This window comes from Macrotis lagotis, chromosome X (assembly GCF_037893015.1).
Source record: "Macrotis lagotis isolate mMagLag1 chromosome X, bilby.v1.9.chrom.fasta, whole genome shotgun sequence".
Classification (NCBI taxonomy): domain Eukaryota; kingdom Metazoa; phylum Chordata; class Mammalia; order Peramelemorphia; family Peramelidae; genus Macrotis; species Macrotis lagotis.
The window spans coordinates 577904238-577924837 of record NC_133666.1 but is presented as its reverse complement, the minus strand read 5'-3'; the positions used below and the strand labels follow the sequence as shown (position 1 = coordinate 577924837).

The 20600-nt window shown below is 33.4% G+C and overlaps 1 protein-coding gene across 2 annotated transcripts in view; it reads left to right on the top strand.

The window, feature by feature from the left end:
- The window catches only part of LOC141498287 (double-strand-break repair protein rad21 homolog), a 30621-nt gene extending 12492 nt beyond the window's left edge, over positions 1-18129 (top strand). For both annotated transcript variants that reach the window (XM_074201336.1, XM_074201337.1), the window contains 11 exons: positions 829-928; positions 3908-4014; positions 4672-4878; positions 5360-5485; positions 5961-6083; positions 8609-8832; positions 9863-10046; positions 10359-10510; positions 13370-13519; positions 15466-15549; positions 16246-18129. In XM_074201336.1, the coding sequence (XP_074057437.1) occupies positions 829-928; positions 3908-4014; positions 4672-4878; positions 5360-5485; positions 5961-6083; positions 8609-8832; positions 9863-10046; positions 10359-10510; positions 13370-13519; positions 15466-15549; positions 16246-16437 (1649 nt within the window). In that variant the 3' untranslated portion in view covers positions 16438-18129. The remainder of the gene's footprint in view (positions 1-828; positions 929-3907; positions 4015-4671; positions 4879-5359; positions 5486-5960; positions 6084-8608; positions 8833-9862; positions 10047-10358; positions 10511-13369; positions 13520-15465; positions 15550-16245) is intronic.
- Positions 18130-20600: the final 2471 nt, after the last annotated feature.

The following is a 20600-nucleotide window of genomic DNA, read 5'->3' as shown; positions in this document are numbered from 1 at the left end:
TGTAATTTGTGGAGCCCTTTGGTAGTCTGGTGAAGTCAATAAACCCCATTTCAGAATGATGTTTTTAAATGAATAAAATAAAATGTGCACAATTAATTATAAGGGAAACCAGTTATACAAAAATTTAGTAATCAGAATGTTGAAGGAAAAAAGTTCACAAAACCCAGGTTAAGAAATACTTTTCTAGAGATTTAGGGTAACTTTTCCTTATCAGCAATCAAATTTAGTTTTTTGTATTTTCTGAGAACTTTAGGAGCAAAGAAATGTTTCCTGTTATCAAACTGTTTGAAGGTAATTGTCCTCTCCTGTTTATACATAATTTTATTTTGCAAAACTTGGAAAGAAATAGTATAATTATGTTTTCATCTCGTCATCTTTGTTCATTTGACCCATGAGGGCTACTTGGTATAGCATCAGTTAATTTGATGTGTTTTAAAGTTCTTAAATTTCATGCAGAAGATATTTTTTATTTAGAAAGGTAATTATTAAAATGTTAAAGAGCTTGCCTTAAATTCATCTCTTAATTTTTAGAAAAATAAATAATGATGTGATAGTGTATATAGTAGAGAGAAAAGTTGTCCAGAATACCTGGATTCAGATCTTATCTTTGATAATATACTGCGTGATCTTGGACACGATATTTTTAATTTTCTAGTGCCTCCAGCAACTTTTAAAGACTGTCTTAATATGGTTATCGAAAAATAGAAATACCATATTATCTGGATATTCTGTATTATCCTCCCAGGAAATTTCAGTGTGCCATCTAACCCTTTTTCTGTAGAAATTGCATTGTATATCTACTTCTTAATTCAACTTTGTCTTTTTCAGGTGTTGTTGATTTGCCTGAAGAAAATCGGGAAGCAGCTTATAATGCAATCACCTTACCTGAAGAATTCCATGACTTTGATCAGCCACTACCTGATTTAGAGTATGATTTTTATTATTTATTATTGGCTTCATTTGCAACAAAAATAATCCCCGGTCTACCGCAGTGCTACCTTTTATCAGAATATCTTGGTATTATCTTAGATATGCATGTGCTCTTATTTTTTTATTAATTTGTTTTTTTAGGACCACCGTTTTGTTTATTATTTGATTAATAGCATGCCATAAGTGTTTTGCTAGTTGTGGTATGATTCAGTGGAGATCAGATTATCTTCACAAATGAATATTTTTCATAAGACCTGGATGAAGTTTTTTAGAAGCCATCTGACCAGAAACTAAAGTATGCATTTATTTTTATGTTTCAGTTCGTTTCCTGAGGCAATTGGATTATGAGTAAACCAGAAGAGGGAAATTGTTACAAATTGTTTCCCCAGCTTTAGAATTGCCAAACCAGTTTAGGAAATTGAACTTCAGCTTCATTCTAGTTTAGTTTTAGTTTGATTGGACTTAAGAAAATATGGTACTTTGAACTACATTTCTGGATAGAATGAGTTAGAGGACACCTTAGAGGTCACTGAGACCTACCCATCCTTTAACAGAAATGTATAACTTCCCTGAACCAGCTTCTCTTTTTGAAGACCTCTAGTCATGTTAGTACTAAGTACTTTTCAAAGTAACCCCATTCCACTTTTGACTGTATCTAAAAGGAAGTTTCTTTTTTGTTATATCAAAATAAAGTCTTATTTCCTATCTTTATTTCCCTCTCTGGGACAGAGCTAAACAAATTACACACCCACCTTCTTCATGGTATCAATCTTCAAATTTAAAGGTATATTATATATTCCCCTATAAAGGTATATAATATATATTCCATTTTCCAATTTCTCACACCAACCCTCCTCTACCCCCCCCCCCCCCAGTTTAGTCTTCTGACTGAATATCACTGATACTTAGTCTTACATGTGATAGTTTGTATTCTTTTAACCATACTGGTTGCCCTCCTGGTTATATTCCATCTTGTCAGTATATATCCTATTACTATCTTTATTCTTGTACAACCCGAGATCACAATCAACCTTTTGGATATTGCTGATTCTGTAGTTCAAATTATTGATTGCTCTTTCCAGCTTCATGTCATCTATATATTTTATAGATTTGCTGCATATATTATTGAAGTCATTTACCAATTTGAACACAGGGCAGAGAGCTCCCTGTGGTGCACTACTAAAGACATCATTTGTCCCTTTGGGTCAAATTATATAGTTCTGAGTCTGTTTCTTTATATACTACTATCCAGTTTTTATCTCCCTGTCTTTTCCTTAGTTTTTCTCATCATTGACTTAATGCCTTGCTGAAATTGGAGTGTGTCTGTCCCTTTCTGGCTCTAATCAGTTAACTGAGAGTCTAAACTGTCAAAAAGAAAATGAGTTTAGTCTAATAAGACCTGCTGTTGGTAAATTAATATTGACTCTTAAGAGATTATCATTTCCTCTAACATGTTCACAAGCCCCCTAAAAGAATCCTGTTCCTTTGTTCTTTCTACTCCAGCATAGCTTTTTTTTAATACTTTTGCAATGAAAACAAACTAAATAAAAAATTCCAGGTTATTCTGGCCTTTAAAACATTTTAGATACCCTTAGAATGGCATACTGCTCTAGTATATATCATTTTCTGCCCTGGGTCAGAAGAACAGAATCTAAACTTTGGAAAGATTTCATACCACTGTACCTATATATCTCTTCCAACAAGTGAAAGGTCAAGTCTGCATCCATGTAATTCCTACCTGTTACTTCTTTATTTTGTTCTCTTGAGGACATCAGAACAAATCAAATTGTTTTTCCATACAAATGCCCTTCATATATTTGAAGACAGCCATAGTCATCTTCAAGCCAAAAATTTTGGGTTTCTTCTACTATTGATTATCTAATCAGTGTGGACGTTGCCATGCATGCACTTGAGTTTTATGTTGAATCCAAATTATTTTGCTCAGAATTTAATGCAGTATTCCAGGTGTTTTCTGACCACATAGATTTACTACTGGATTACCATCTCCCTCTTTAGACAATTTTCTGCTTTCTATACTATGTAAGATTTCATTCACTGCTACAACTGCCATGTTGCTTATATCAAGCTAAAACTTCTGAAACTTTTTCGAAAAAGTCACTGTCTAGCCACATCTTCTTGTACTTGCAAAGAAGATTTTTATACTGAAATCCAAACATAGGACTTGATATTTCTCATTTTAGGCCAAGATTTTTTGCTTCCAAATTCAGTCCAACATTTCTGTTACTTTTTTTCCAGCTTTGTCTGATCTGAACATTTGACAAGCATGCCATCTGTGTGGTCAAATTATTGATAAAATTGTTAAACATCATAGGGCCATAGGTCTTTGACCCAAGCATTCAGCCAGTTACAGTTAATTTGATATCATCTAACTCAAATCTTTCCATCTTGTCTACAAGAGTAACATAATGTGCACAACTCTGTTTCTGCTAAAATCTAAATATGCTGTCTCTAGTCCAAAGACCAGTTTTTTGACCAAGAAAACAGAAATAATTTAAAATTTTTTTCTCACCACCAGTCTCGATGATGAATAGTCCTGTCCTTTGTTCTTACTGCCGCCAAGTTATTTACATATCTCTTTAAAATTTCATCATTATTAAAATACAGTATTGGCAAAAAATTTTAATCTCATATTGAATTAACTTTCCCTATGGAATCTTAAAGTCCTTGGTCTAAATTCTTTTTCTCTTCCAAAGTTATGAGTGTACAAGGCACAAGGCATTCTATTTATCACAAATTCTGCAATGGTACTTTGGCTACTATTTCCATCAAATCCTGCAAATTTTGCTGCTTTATATAGTGCAAGTTCGATTAGACCAAGTGATAAGAAACTGTCATAGTTCTATTTATGTATTTTCTTGGCTTATCTTGAGTGCCAGAATTTTTTCTCCATAATGCAAAGATATTGTCTATAGACTCTTTTGAAAAAGGCTAAGTTGTTTGTATATTTTTTTTTAAGTGACATTGATGTGGCTCAGCAGTTCAGCCTTAACCAGAGTAGAGTGGAAGAGATAACAATGAGAGAAGAAGTTGGAAACATCAGTATCCTCCAGGAAAATGACTTTGGTAATATGGATTTATTTCTTTTTTCTTTTCATGAAAATCCACCTTCTACTTCCTTCCCTCACCCAACTGCCATGGTCCTTTTTACATATTTGTAAGGCAAAAGAAATTCCTGTGTTGAGAATGACCCTTCAAAAAAGTCTGAGGCCACTATCTGTCTTTCAGGAAATAAATAATAGCATGTTTTATCACAAGCTTTCTAGAATTGAGATTGATCCTTATGTTATCAGAATTCCTAAGTCCTTTCAAAGTTGCTTTTCTTTACAATTTTGTCTGTGCAAATAGATTGCTATTTAAGTTAGGTCTAAGTAAGTTATGCTGAGTTACTAAAGAAATGATAGTAAAATTAAGGTATCATCCTTTTCATCAAGAAAAGGTTTCCCCTAATACATTTACTCTTCACCCATATTAATAATTACCCTATATTATCTTAATTTTCTTGTTAAACTATCTTATTTTCTCCACACTAAAGCATGTTAACTCTAACATTCTCTAAAAAGAAAACTCTGAAAAGCTCACTTGAACAACTTCTATGCAAAATTGTAATACTTTGTATAACACGGGATATGTTTAAAATATTTGTATTAAATTTATGAAAGTGTATATTTTTTTATGAATATAAAATTCTGTTCAGTGAATACAAATTTAAATTCTTACTAGGTGACTTTGGGATGGATGATCGTGAAATGATGCGTGAAGGTAGTGCATTTGAAGATGATGACATGTTAGTGAGCACTAGTGCTTCTAACCTCTTACTGGAACCTGAACAAAGTACCAGCCATCTGAATGAGAAAATCAACCATCTAGAATATGAAGACCAATACAAGGATGACAATTTTGGAGAGGGAAATGATGGAGGCATACTGGGTATGTTAAAAAAGATGATTGTTTCAAAATGATTCATTCATTGAATGCTGGATCAACAAGTATTCATCAAAATATTTAGTAATGTGTTGATTTTGTAGATTACTGAATTGGCAGACCAGTAATGGCAAGTCCAATCAAATACTTCAGTTGAAACTATTCTGCAAGAGTTGTGTGAGCAGTCTGATTTCATAGATAGTCTAGATCGTACTGAATTTTTCTAATTTTTAAGATAATCTCTAGTTTTCAACTTAATTCTTCAGATTACAATTAACATTTTCAGTTGATATGCCAAGTCAGGAAAAATACTTTAAAAATATAATTTTGATGTAGAAAATTATTTTTAATTTAAGAAATTTTTTGGTTTTCATTAGAGTTGGATGGGTATGAAGTGAGTTCAAAACATTTTAGTGTGGTATTTTCAGTAATTGGAGTCTGTTATTTTCTATTACACATTGCAATTGAATTTTTTTCACTGTTTCAGATGACAAACTCATAAGTAATAATGATGGAGGTATATTTGACGATCCACCTGCTCTCTCTGAAGGAGGAGTTATGATGCCAGAGCAGCCAGCACATGATGATATGGATGATGATGACAATGTATCAAGTAAGCATGCCATTTTATGGAGGTGTTTGTAATTTTGGTTTAGTTGGGATTATGTGGTATCCAGAATATATTTAACATGAGAGATTGATTGAAAAGCTAAAATTCACACTTGGTAAATTTGGTTTCCACACCAGTATTGTAGTTATATCAGGCTATCCCTAGCTAAATTAGAAAATTAATTTCTAATACAATCTTTATTTGTTTTTGAATTGATATTTTATTTTTCAAATACATGTTGTGAAAGTTTTTCAACATTCATCCATATTGCATAGTATATTTAAGTTAAAAAATTTCCTTCCACCCACCCCCTTATTTCTATTGTAACTTTCCTTTTTCACACTAGGAAGAAGGAAGGAATTAAGAGGAAAGGATTGTATACAGTTGGATTCTGAGAGTTATCTTTCTTTAAGGGTGTTGTTAACAATTCTTGGTAGAAATAACTTTTATAAGTCTTTTTGTTTTGTGTTTTTAACAGTGGGTGGACCAGATAGTCCAGATTCAGTAGACCCTGTTGAACCATTACCAGCTATGACTGATCAAACAACACTTGTTCCAAATGAAGAGGAAGCTTTTGCTTTGGAACCTATTGACATCACTGGTGAGTAAACAAAATATTTTGACTGTTCTTGATAAGGGAATTTTCGCCATCCTTAGTAATTTAAATTGATTATAGGAGATTTGGTTACATAGAATAGTCTAATCAGGAGACCAGGGTACCAGTTATGATATGGCACTATGTGACCTTAGGCAAGACCTTTCCTCATCTGTGTGTTGGATTGTCTACTTCAGGACTGTCTAAAATGTAGCCAGCTGCCTGTGGGTTTACTGAATGCTTCAGTAAACAAAGCTGAGCTACTGAACAGCTCTCACTAAACTGGCAAATCAAAATATGTTGTTTCTTGTTTCAATAAAAGCTTTTAAAAGTAAGATTGGACATTTGCTAATATTATGTGGTGTGCACAGAGACTCAATCTTGGACCTAGAATGTCTGATTTCATTCATTTTTATTGAGATAAAAGTAAGAGGTTAAATTTACATTTGTGATTAGCAGTTATTTTTACGGAAATGAATATTTTAAAGTGCATGAAGTTAGATTTCTATCCTAAGGAAGGTAGTAAATAGAATATTAAGTCAAGATCTAAAAGAAATAAACAGTAAAAATAAAATACAGAGTATGATAAAAATGGTGTTAACTAAAAATGGTATATAAATATAAAATACTTTTTAAATAAAAAATTCAGGACTTAAAACATATAGAATCTCAATACAGTAATCTTAAAATACTATTTCATGTGTGTTAAAATAAATAATACAAAATATGCTATTGTAGAATTTATCATTTCTAGTTAGTATTTTGTCTCCATACACTTAACCATTTAATATAAACTAATTAGTAGACTAACTCACTTCTGTCCTTTTTTTTTTAAGAAATGAAGTCTTAACTATTTATTTAGAACCTTTAGGGTTTTGCATTATTAGTAAATTACTAGATAAATAGATATTTGTGAACCAATTTTCCGAATGTAAAAGTTTTCTTCCTTAATTGGACAATAATTGACTTTAACCAGGGATGGGGAACCTTTTTTCCTGCCAAGGGCCGTTTGGATATTTATATCAGCATTTTCAGCTGTATTTAATGACAAAATTTTAATTAATTCACCCCTGATATGCTCCTAGGTTTATTGAATTTCAAGTCCCACATACAATTGTCTTGGCAGTGGATTTTGCCAGCTTTAAGTGATCTAAGGTTCCATATCCCCTCCTTACATTAATAAAAAAGGGAAAACTTCCTTCTATTTAGGGGGACTGGGAAATTGTTGGTCAAAAATGCAGGTTAATTATGTTCTTACTGGTAGGCCATTATCTCCACTCCAATCATTCCTTTTAATTTGCCCTTAGTTGAATCCTGAAATGAAAAATTGTAAAATACCTTTTGAAGAATGAATCTTGAGTGAAAAGGGTGGAATAGGATAAATCCAGGAAAAGTTTGCCTTGTAGAAAAATAAAGCAAGGGTGCAAAAACTCTTTTAATAGAGTAAAGAGCATTCTGGTCAGGTGGGCAGAGCTCTAAGCTTGGAGACAGAGGGACCTGTGAGTTCAACTCTTACCTCAGTAGTCATTTAGCCTTTTTGGCTTCAGTTTTTCCCATCTGTAAAGTGAACTGGAGAAGGAAATGGCAACCATTCCAATGTTTTTGCCAAGGAAATCCAACTGGGAAAGTAAAGACTGAGGCATGATTAACATGTCTTGAACAACAAAAGCTCGCTGCTCTTAGATGTGCTTTTCAGAATGTATTCCTTTATTCCTATAGTTGCTACACATAAACATAGTAGTACCTATGAATGATTTTAAGTACCTAAGTAAAGTTAAAAGTACCTAAGACTGTTGAAAGTATATAGCTCTTCTTGGTTATGTTTAGGTTCCAGCCTATCTATAAGGAGAAAAGTTGAATTAGGAAATAACTTAGAAACCTCTATCCCTGAATCTTAATTGATTAGTAAATTCTTAGAGTAAATTCTGTTGTCTTCTGCTTTGACAACCCTTTTTTTTTCCTTGCGATAATTCAGGGAAAAATTTAAGCTGTTTTACATACTTTTTTTGGTGAAATATCAGTGAGATTTTGCTATAAAATGTAAAAACTATCAATGTGTAAAATTATCTGAAAAACTAGAAATTGCTGTCAAACAAGGTTTGCAGTGAAATTGTAGTAAACTATGATGATTGAAGATGGATTGTAGGATTAATAGATTTAGAGCTAGAAAGGGATCTTGACTATTTTACAATGGAAGAAAAATTCTGGCTATTTTGGTTAACTGAGAATTCCTGTATGTCGTCTGTTTGGCTTATCCAGTTTTCAATTCAACATGAAATACTAAATTTGCCATCTTAAAATTTTTAAGAACAGAGGAGCTAGGTTTGACTCTCATCTCTTCTTTAGCTATGTGGCTTTTTGAGAATGTCATCTTTCCTGGATTTAGTTTACTCATAGGTAAAATGAAAGATTGGGATTAACTGATTTCTAGATGACTTCCATCCACAGGATGCTATCTGTTGATAGGTAGTTTAGGTTTTGCCTCTAAATTTCTGACATAATATATTCTACTTTTTTGTTTGTCTTCCCAGTTAAGGAGACAAAAGCCAAAAGAAAAAGGAAGCTAATTGTTGACAGCGTAAAAGAGTTGGACAGCAAGACAATTAGAGCCCAGCTAAGTGATTACTCTGATATTGTCACTACTTTGGACCTAGCTCCACCCACCAAAAAATTGATGATGTGGAAAGAGACAGGAGGAGTGGAAAAACTTTTCTCTTTGCCTGCCCAACCTTTATGGAACAATAGACTACTGAAGGTAATGTTTGAAGTTTATTTCACATAATTTTGATTATCTTTGGGCAACTAGAGACAGCTGAATGGTACTTGGAGTCAGGAAGACCTAAGTTCAAATCATAGCTTAGACATTTAATAACTGTGACCGAGCAAGTCATTTAGAATCATAATAGCAATCTACCCTTACAAGTTTATTGGGAAGATCAAATTGTAAAGGATTTAATACAGCACCTGACATAATAAATACTTATTCCATTCCATTAGTTAAATTTGGTAATACAATAACACTTACTTGGCATTATCTGAAAAATACAGTCTATGAAAGCTTTCCTGTTGGAATGCATTTTTAAAAGTTGTCTTAATTTTATTTTACTATTTTTGTTCTGTTTCAGATTCATTACAAGCATTGGCTTGGTTTTAGTAATTTTTTTCATACACACACACACACACACACACACACAATACTCAACAAATAGACCAAAAAGCTGGAGTAAATCTCTAAATAAAACCTTAAAACTGTAGCATTTGCATTTTGATTATATAAGCAATATTTCATCAAAATAAGAATACCAATTTTTCTTTGCCTCTTTAATCAGTCTATGACCTTAGAAAGTTTTCTTGCCTTTGTTCTTTTTTTAAAATATGGCAATAATGTGTAATTGTTCACATTCTTTTGGTGTCTTTTTTTTTGGTGCCATTTCTCTTTTTTCCACATATTTGTTTTCTTTGCATTTGTCATTTTTTTATGGCTTACTATCCTATTCTGTTGGTGTGCATTGATTCAGTCATTCCCTACTTAATATGGCCATAAAGGTATGTTGTCATTTTAAGTTATTGTTATCTTTACACAGTTTTCTGGTTGAAGGTTACACTAGAGAAAGCTATTGTTCTTGGCTGGTCAGTTGAAAACTTTGTTCTTTGATTATTTCCAGATAGTTGTAAATGAGGTTCTAGTAGAAGATTGATTTCAGGATATATAGAGCATTTAAAATTTAGTAACTGAGGTTTGGTTTAGAGCTAGTTGTTTATATTTTCATGTACATCTTTTTTAGCTCTTTACACGTTGTCTCACACCTCTTGTGCCAGAAGATCTTAGGAAAAGGAGGAAAGGTGGGGAAGCAGACAATTTGGATGAATTCCTTAAGGATTTTGAAAATCCAGAAGTACCCAGAGAGGAGCAACAGCAACAGCAGCAGCAGCAACAGCAGCAGCAGCAACAGCAGCATGATGTTATTGGTTTGTAATGTGTTTCTGTGATGGGGGGTTTTTTTCTGGACTTAGGTATTTAGGTTGAAAGTTAAGTTTAATTGCCACATTAGTCTGAAAATAGACTATACTAAAAAATAAAAAATTTTTTGAATGAACTTAAGATAAGACTATAGCAAGAGAAAACATTTGTTGTAGGCTACTTTTAGGTAAATTTGATGATGGGGGAACATTGGCAAATTGTAGTCTTTTTTAGCCTTTGAAAAATTAGCTTCATGCTTGTAATAAAATATTACTGAAACAGACATGCCAACATTATGTCATTTTTTATATGATTTGCAGATGAGCCTATTATAGAAGAGCCAAGCCATTTACAGGAATCAATAATGGAAGGTAGCAGAACTAATTTGGATGAATCTGTCATGCCGCCGCCGCCACCTCAAACAGGAGTAAAACGCAAAGCACAGCAAGTTGACCCAGAGCCTGTGTTACCTGTGAGTAAGAAAATGGCCTATGTATATATAGCAAATGGATTTTGGTATGTTGTTGTACACTACACCTGATATTTGAATATGTTTAGTCTTAGAAGAGACATGTTGGACATTAGGCAATAAAGTAAAACAAGCATTTATAGTAATAAGTATTGACATGGGAAGAAATATTAGAGTAAAAAGATTGTCACTTGATTCAAAGGATTCATAATTTTTAGATCCTAATTAAACATGGCATTACTTGTACATAGTGGCTATATGAGACTATGGGGGATTTTTCAATAGCCCAGTCAACCTTCTTAAGACTAAAGCTGTAGGACAGTTACTAATCTACCTTGGTAGAAGAATTACCCTTTAAGAGTTACTCTTCGTTAATATAATCCAAGGTCCTTCTAAAAATATTTAAGTTTAGGTGAAAATTTGAGATCTATCTCTTCTCATCAGTGCTACTCTTGATTCTTCAGATTTGAAGTTCCCTAGTTCTTAGTCTTTTAGTTTGGAGAACAGAAACTCTGGTGTACAATCCCTCACCACATAGAAATAAAATGAGGTGTATTACGTTAACGGTTGGAGATATTCTTATCCCTTATATAAACTGCCCTAAATTTTATGTAGCTGTTTCCATGTATCACTGAACCTAGAATATAAGGGGGAGAGGATTGGTGGGAAGGGAGAAATTTTGGGTTATTTACCCAGCCTAGGGAACATGTAGGAGGTAACTGGAAATGCTTCATTTTCATTTTTTGGAAATGACATCAGCTCATGGTAGTGTAATTTAGCATCAGAGGACCCTTTTTGTCTAGTCTGTATTTGGGATTTGGGATTTGGGATTTTTTCCCTGTGCCCTCTGGTGGTCAGGAGTTGTAATTAAAGTGTGTTGTGCATTGTTGAGTTTCTTGAACTTTCAAAACACTATCCCATAAAACAGTTTTTCGTTCATTTTACATGTAAAGATACTTTTTAATGTTCATTTTTTTTTTTTGGTACGATTTTGGGTTCTGCATTTTTTTCCCTCTCTCCTTGCCCTCCCCAAGACAGAAAGTAATTTGATATAGGTTGTACATAAACAATCATGATAAACATACTTCCACATTAGTCATGTTATGAAAGAAAAACAAGAACAAAAGAAAAACAATGAGAAAGAAAAAACAAACTACAAATTTTTTTAAAAGTGAAAGTAGTGTGTTTTGGTGTGTATTCAGATTCCATGGTTCTTACCTTGAATGTGGATGGTATTTTCCATTACAAGTCTTCTGGAATGGTCTTTGTTCACAGTATTAGTGAGAGGAAGTAGGTGCGTCATAGTTGATCATCACACAGTGTTTCTGTTACTGTGTACAGTGTTCTCTTGGTTCTGCTTATTTCTCTCAGCATCAGTTCAGCTAAGTTTTTCCAGGTTTTTCAGAAAACTGCCTACTCATGATTTCTTTATTTTTTTATTTAAGGCAATGGGGTTAAGTGATTTGCCCAAGGCTACACAGCTAGGCAATTAATAAGTGTCTGAGGCCAGATTTGAGTCCTCCTGACTCCAGGGCCAGTGCTCTATCCACTCTGCCACCTAGCTGCCCCTCTGCTCATGATTTCTTTAAAAAAGAAAAAAAAGGTATTCCATTATATTCATATACCATGATTTGTTTAGCCATTCCCCAGGTGATGACCATTCCCTCAATTTCCAATTCTTTACCACTTCAAAGAGAACTGCTATTAATTACATGTGGGTCCTATTCCCTTTTTTTATGATCTTTTTGGGGATACAGACCTACAAATGTGAGGGATATTTAGTATTATTATTCCCCTCTAGTATATCCACTCTGTTTTTGAGCTTTTCTGTCCCAATTTCCAATTGCTTAAAACATTGTGATAATATAAAATAATTTTTATTCTGATTGTTTAACAGTAATGTGCCAGTTTAGTTATACATAGTATTTGGCCCATGGCTTTGTATCAAATCCTGTATTAGTTTCCATATAAATTTTTTTTCTTGAAACATAGCTGTTTTTCTTTTGGCAAAATTTCTTCTTTACCTTGGAACATTTATGTACTAAATGCATTAAGAAAAAAGTATCCATATTAGAATTATTCTGTAGTGTCAAGTTTGGAGAGAAAGAGAATTTGGCCTTATATTACTTTCATTTCTTAATTATCTAAAAAAAGTCATCCTTTGTTACAAAGATCAATGAAAGAAAGAAGCAATTGAACATAGCAATGCCAGGGACCACATCCAATAGATTATGTAATATTTCTCTCCAAGAGTCTTCCTACTTTACCAAAGAGGAGGTTGGGGGGGAGGTATCCTTTCAGTTTTCTGGGTCCAAGCTTTTATACTTTAGTTTTTTCATTTACATTGTTATTGCAATATGTTATTTTCCTAGTTTTGTTTACCCTTTATCAGTTCACATTAATCGTTTCTGATCTTTTAATTTTTTATAGTCATAATTTATTACAGTGCAATTAATATTGCAATAATATGCTACAAATTAGCCATTCCATAATCATTGGCCATCTACTTTGTTTCCAGTTCTTCTCTATATCAAAAAGTATTGCAGTAACTGAGACCTTGCCACCTTTGGTGTATGTGGCTAGCCACATGATGTATATGTTCAAAGGGTATGGACATTATAGTTATTTTGTGTATTTCCCTGTTGCTTTACAGAATGATTAGATTCATTCACAGTTCCAACACTGCTTATGTTTCTGTACCCTTCCAGACTATTCCTTTTTTTACCACTTATATAATTATGAGGTGATACTTGTACATTTGCATTTAATACAGTTTATATTCCCATGAATACTGAAAGCTTCGTCCACTTTGAACTGACATCTTACATTTTCATTGTTTCTTATCCTTTCTTTTAATACTAGGCTGAACAATTGCAGCAGTTGGAAATTCCACCTGTAGAACTTCCTCCAGAAGAGCCTCCAAATATCTGTCAGCTAATACCTGAGCTGGAACTTTTGCCAGAGAAAGAAAAGGAAAAAGAGAAAGATAAGGAAGAGGAAGAAGAGGAGGAGGTAATAAAATTCAGAAGACTCATAGATTTATTTCTATTACTATTTCACATGACTTTCTCATTTTGTTATAAATGTATAAACATCTAAAGAAATGCTGCCTCAGAAGGCTCGTTGAGGAAAAATTGGATACATTCATCCCAGAATTAGAGGGGAAGTGTGAATTGCTTTCTTGAACCATTTTGAAAGATTGCCATTTGGAAGAGGAACAAGGACAAAAACGTTAGGAGGAGAACTGATTTCTTGTACAGCATAATTTCCTCACAATTAGAACAGGCTTTTTTTATAAGAGGAGTCCCCTTATATGCATTCAAGCTGAAGGTGTGTGTCCCTATCTTTCAGCTCTACTGAAGAGGACGTTAAGTCTGTAAGAAGGAGTGATTTAATAAACTAGTCCCTGAGGCACCTTTCACATTTGTGTCTTTTCATGCCACGAACTTTGGTACTGTTTCCCCAATATCATTCCTGATATCTCATTTATTTGCATTGAGGAATAAAATGTTCTATTGAAGTGAAATTGACCTTTCAGACACCAAAACCTATTACTTGATTGCATTTTGATGGGGATATTCCTAAAATGTACCACTCTGTTTCTTCTTAAAACAGAGACATAATTTATCTTTTTCTTAAAAACCCATGGTCCTGCAGAGGAGCATTATGTGGCATTGATTTGGGAACATAACCTGGGTTTACATTCTGATTTTCCTACTTTGATTATCTGTGGAACTTTTCAGGAAATCATCCTCTCTCTTTGACTTTAATTCCTCATTTATAAAATGGATGGTTTGGATTTAATTAAGTCTCTTCTAACTCTCTGAGCTGATGATTCTAAGTATCAGTTATTGTTCTATTCTATGGTGTAGTAATGCCCTTAGCATCTATTTAGATCTGTAGAGATATTTGCCCTCCACTTAATGTTTCTAGAAATAAGAATTAATTCATTTTTTATGATGATTATCAGTATGTCTTCTCTATCTTTTGATTTGCTGTGAAACAGATTTTTAACTTTATTAAAATTGAATGTAAAATAAATGCAGTTAGATCTTGATTGCATCTAAAGCAGAATTGTCAAATTCACTGCAAAACTTAAATGATGACTAACAAAAAACCCAGAGTTATTTTGTGGTTTTGTAAACCAACATGCAAGGATCCATCTCTGTTTGAATTTGACACCACTAGTCTTAAGGAGTTCTGGAACTTAACAGGCATATACTTGAGTTTGAACCTCTCTTATCACTTAGTTCTTACTCAGCACTGTCCTTAATTGTATTGTGACTTCTCACTAAATGGAATTATATTTGCTATACAGAGAAAAGAGAGCAAATTCTAAGTCTGTTTTCTGTAAAGTGAAATAAGGGAAATGAAAGTGTTGTTTCCCTAGTCTAGAGTTGGGGAAAAGCAAATTTTTATTTTACTTAGGGCTAGATTTAGCAGGTTGTGTCCAGGGGACTTGTATTAACTTGGTTTTTAACCATAGGGATCAAATTTAGGGTCTCTTGAGGCTCAGTGTCCTCTAGTGGAAAGCAAGAATAGAAGGTATTAAACATGATTCTGATACCTTGGTTTCTTCTTTCTGCTAAGAAAAAAAAAAGTCACTCCAGATCTGCATTTTTGGATATTGTTCTGGGAACATAAAACACTTCCATTATTTTCTAACGTAGCAACAAAAACTTATAGGAATGTGTACCTATAGAGAGCAAAAAGGGTCAAAGACATTGGTGTGCTTTATTCTTGTTTATAGAACTGCTTTAAAGGGCTCTGCCATCTTTAAGCACACTTAACTGAACTATAGGTTTCTGCTTTGTGCTAAATATTTTTCAACAGCAGCTTTTGGGGAGGGGAAAAGTGAAATTAAGTTCAGTGCTTTTCATTTTTTTCTCCAGTTTAGTTGTTTGATATGTGACATTAAATCTAACCCAGCTATAATATCTCCTCTCTTCCCCCCCCAGGAAGAAGATGCTACAGGGGGTGATCAGGATCAAGAAGAAAGAAGATGGAACAAAAGAACTCAGCAGATGCTTCATGGTCTTCAGGTATTTCAATCTGCTTTTAGAGTAGAATGCTAAAAGCAAAACTGATTTGGGGAAGAGGATCATTACTTATGTGAAAATTCTCTATTTGAGGTTAAAATAAAATTTAGTCACATTATTGAAGGTATAAATTTTATGCCATGCACAAGACAGGAAAATTCCTCAATGAACGCAGCCAGTTGATTTTATTCATAACCCCTAGGTCCTAGTTAGGAACAAGATTTTTTCTCAAAAGAAGTTCTTTGAGGTTAGAAATTTGTATATATCAAGTGGGATAGTTTTTAACTACCTTTTTAGAGTAGGAAACACTGTATATTTGTGTAGTCATCTCCCTGAGTGCTTTGGGATTCTGTGGATGGCATTTGGTAAATTTTATACTAGGCTAGCAGTAGTCGTATTATGTGGGAAAGAAATCACTATTGTTGTCGCTCAAATTTGTATGATTCTTACTTCATATGAGAATTGTTTGTTTAGGTGTTATTTGGTTAGCAATTTTATTTTCTGACCTTAGGCAGTGAGTGCATATTCACTAGAATTTCATCATCAAACTGTACCAAAAAGATTAATAAGATAAAATTGATTTCCTCATGTAATACAGAATAGTTGATGTCTGACTTAATGTAGAGTGTTTTTTATCTTCTCAAATTGTAAGGGATTTCTTTAATTGCTTATTCAGTTTACATTTTATTTGCTTTTCAGAGAGCTCTTGCTAAAACTGGAGCAGAATCTATTAGTTTGCTTGACTTGTGCCGAAATACAAATAGAAAACAAGCTGCAGCAAAATTCTACAGCTTCTTGGTACTTAAAAAGCAGCAGGCTATTGAGCTGAAACAAGAGGAGCCTTACAGTGACATCATTGCGACACCTGGACCAAGATTCCATATAATTTGAATGTCTCAATGGATTATAGCTAGTGTTTATTTCACTAGTTCAAATGAATTGCCCCCCATGTGTAGGGGCACACAAGACCATTACAGAAATTTTAGATTTTTGTCTGTACAAAGTATCTCTTGCCCCTTTTTATATTTTTAATTTGCCATCTTCATTTTTAAGGGAAACTGCTCGGGTGGGTTTATTTGTATTCAGATGGAGATATCCTCTCCAGGACCCAGATAATGATCTTAACAGTTCAGAGCAGATGTGTGCAATATTGGTGCATATAATGATGTTGAGTTGCAATGAAAAGTCATGATTTGTATCTTAATTTTCCATTAGTGCATTAATTTCTCTGGGAAAAGCCTGCCAACCTAAAAAGATTTATTAAGTACCTATTATGTATGGGGTACTTGATCAAAAAATATATCTGCTTTTCACAGAACAGAATTGTATTTTCTCTGGTCTCTGACTGTCTGAAAACTGTGGATAAATGTTGAGTAGTTCCTATGACAATAGGAATTGGTTTTGTAGCACACTGAAAATCTTGTAATTATTTAGCAGGGAACAAACATCTCTGCAGAGCACTTGCTGAAACCAAACCTTAGATCAAAGGCTTGTTTAGGCTAAGACATTCCCAATGTTCTCTGAATCATCTAGCTCAAATCCATATTATTCTAGCTCATGGTGGAGATGCCATTTTTATTATTGCCTTGGAGGCTTGCTGTAACAACCCATCATTGCAAAAGATTTAGTATAAACACTGAGGTCAACCTTCTTATGACTCCAGGATAACCAATGACAGATTTCTTTTTCAGGATTAAAGAGGAACTCTAACTACCCATAAGCTATAAATCAAGCTTTTTTTTTTTTAAATAAAGGTTTTCAGATAATGAACCATTTATTTGGCCCATACAAATCATGAAAAAAATCAAAGATTAAAATACTACAAAATCTTGTATGTCAAAGGGGCTGACTGGGAAGCCACTTACCTGATTATACTTATTAAGCAGAAGATGCTATGTTAACTGTAATGGCTTTTCTGATATTTATTATAAGTCTTAGTATTGATCTATTTTTCCAATACTGCACACTCCTGTGTTTGGACCTTTATTTTAATAGCTTTGCAAGAGAAAATCCTGCACCTGGTTTCCTATAATTTAAAAAAGTAAAACAAATGAAAAAAAAAACAAAAAAATAAATAAAATAAAGGCTTTATTGTTAACAGACCAGATAGAACCAGAAATTATGTGAATATGTTGATTATCAAAACATGTCTTAACTTTTTTTAGGGCAAAATTACACTAAAAGTTCTGGCATATGCGTTGGCACTTTGGTGGAAAAGATTAACTTTTGAGATTCAGATTTCCATATATACCCAATAATGTAAAATTATGTGAAATGTTTTAAAAATTTGTGAGACTGCATAATTACTGTTTTAATAATTCAATTTCTTGAGAAAGGTAATTGTATAAAATTGCTACTGCAGCTTTATTTTCAACATGACGTGCCTGTAAACCATGGAATTTCCCCTTTGTAAAAAGACATTGTAGATAATTTGAATGTTTAATTATAGAAAGGTCATTAGTTTCTTGTTACACATTTTGTTAGTCTGGTTTTTGTTGCTTATCAGGTTTAATATTGTTCTTGAAAATAGTTGATGCTGTGTTATGTATAACTTTTCTAATAAAAGTTGTGTTATAAGCTGTATTTTTCTTATATTTGTTATAAATGACAGAACCATAATTGAAATCAGATCCTCTGAGCCCAGATGTGGTGCTTATACTGCTATACCTTGTTCCTTTCTCTAAAATCTTGCTTTTTACCTTATCTTGTTTAAGGAATAGGAATATTTTACAGGTTGCAGTCCATCCACAACTTAGACCACTTTCAGGATTTATGGTCAAAATCCTTTTTTTTTTCAGATGACAGAATTAACTGTATTTATAAAGTTCTTGAAATAGTATCCATCAGAATCCTTCTGCAAAATTTTAGTAGAGGGGGGAATAACTTCTCTAGAAGTCATCCTTAGGATTTATTACTATCCAAATTAAGCAGACTTCCATCACTACTTACCAGTGTCATTGATTATACAATATTCTTAGGTTAATCTTGGAAACAATTCTAGATCTTTCTCCTGGTAACTGGCAGCTGCATCTGAAGCCACTAAATGACAATGACCAATTGAGTCAGGCGTTTATTTGGTACCTAGGAAAACAAATACAATGAAAAATCACCTTGAGATGCTTAAAATTCTATTAGGAGATACAATGATCATAAGATATCTCTTGAAGCAATTGTATAAGAAGGAAGTGAAGATTTGCTTTCAAGGTAGTATAAAACAGTTGACAACTGATGTGGGAAGATAGAACACTAAAGAATGAAAAAACTGGTGAGATGATGTCATGAGGTGTCTGGAGCTCAAATGAGGTCAGGATTGAAGCCAGTAGTGTTTACGAGTAGTGACACAAGCTATAGGAGTGACACCTGGGAAGAAAATAGTAAGCTATTGAAGAAAAAACACCTTGCTCAGGTGAGGACAGAGACCGGGGGACCTCAAATTAGAAAATAGGACTTTTAAACTTAGCAATGAAACAAGGCCAAGAAAAATTGCTGATTGTTGAGTTACTGCTAAGAAAGCACATCTTTTCCTGAGAAGAGGATCTCAATTCTTAGAACATTTCCATAGTAAATGATAACTCACAATTTATGTAGGTTTTAAAGTTTCATGAAGCACTTTTCCTTCCAATAACCCGATTGAGGTAGTTGCAAATATTTTTGTCCCAATTTTAGTTGAGGGAAATAAGTGACTTGTCTATGCTGAGAAGCAACTTAACAGCTAGTGTCAGAATCAGGATAGTTGTCAGACCCTAAATTTGTTATTCTTTCTCTAAACATAGAAAGCTAAATCAAAATTAAGGACAGGTTCTCCAGAGATCATCTGTACTAGCCCCTGCCTGCCCTCCAATAAATTGTCCTAAAACATGTCTCACATTTCAAGGTGATTCATTGCTCTAAATCATTACTGATTAGAGAAAGCATCTCTGAGGTACCACCTCACACTTATCAGATTGGCCAGTATGACCAGAAAGGACAATGTTCAATGTTGAAGGGATGTGGGAAATCTGGGACACTGAAGCTGTGAACTCATCCAACCTTTCTGGAGAGTAATTTGGAATTACCCCCAAAGGGCAATAAAAATATGCATACCCTTTGATTCAGCAATACCACTACTGGGTCTATATTCTGAAGAGATATGAAAAAGGGTAAAGGCATCACTTGGACAAAAATATTCATGGCAGCCCTGTTTTTGGTAGCAAAGAATTGGAAAGTAAATGAATGTCTATTAGTTGGGGAATGTCTGAGCAAATTGTGGTATATATATACATTATGGAACACTATTCTGTTAGAAACCAGGAGGGATGGGATTTCAGAGAAGCCTAGAAAGACTTGCATGAACTGATGTTGAACAAGATGAACAGAAGCAGAACAACATTATACACCCTAGCAACATGGGGGTGATGATCAACCTTAATGGACTTGCTCATTCCATCAATGCAGATAATTTTAGAGCACCTGTGACAGAACATGCCATCTGTATCCAGAGAAAGAACTGTGAAGTTCAAAGGCCAAAGTCTATTACCTTCAACTTTTTTTAAGTGTCTTATGTACTACATAATTTTGTTATCTCTAATATTTTATTTTCTCCTCAAGGATATGATTTCTCATCACATTCAATTTCGATCAATGTATAGCATGGAAAAATGTAAAGATTAACAGATTGCCTTGGGGGGATTGTAAAGTTCAAAACCTTATAAAATGATAGGTAGAAACTACTATTGTGTATAATTGGAAAACAAATATAATAAATAAATCAGCAACTTGAAAAAATATCTCAGATTTCTTAAGTAGTCTTTATTTTTAAGTTCTTTAAAAAGTAACTTCTATTCATATTCTTACATATAGCAAAATACTCAACATTCATTGCAAAACTGAAGTGAAGAAAAGTTAAATCAGTTGTATATACATGAGTTGCAATGAAATATTACTACACTCTAAGAAGAGAAGCATGAGAAAATTATCAAATTAAAACTAGGGAAACATGCATGATGACTAGAGCAATGAAAATGCAAAGAACAACCACTGCAAAATAATCAAAAATGAATATTGTGAAATTATAA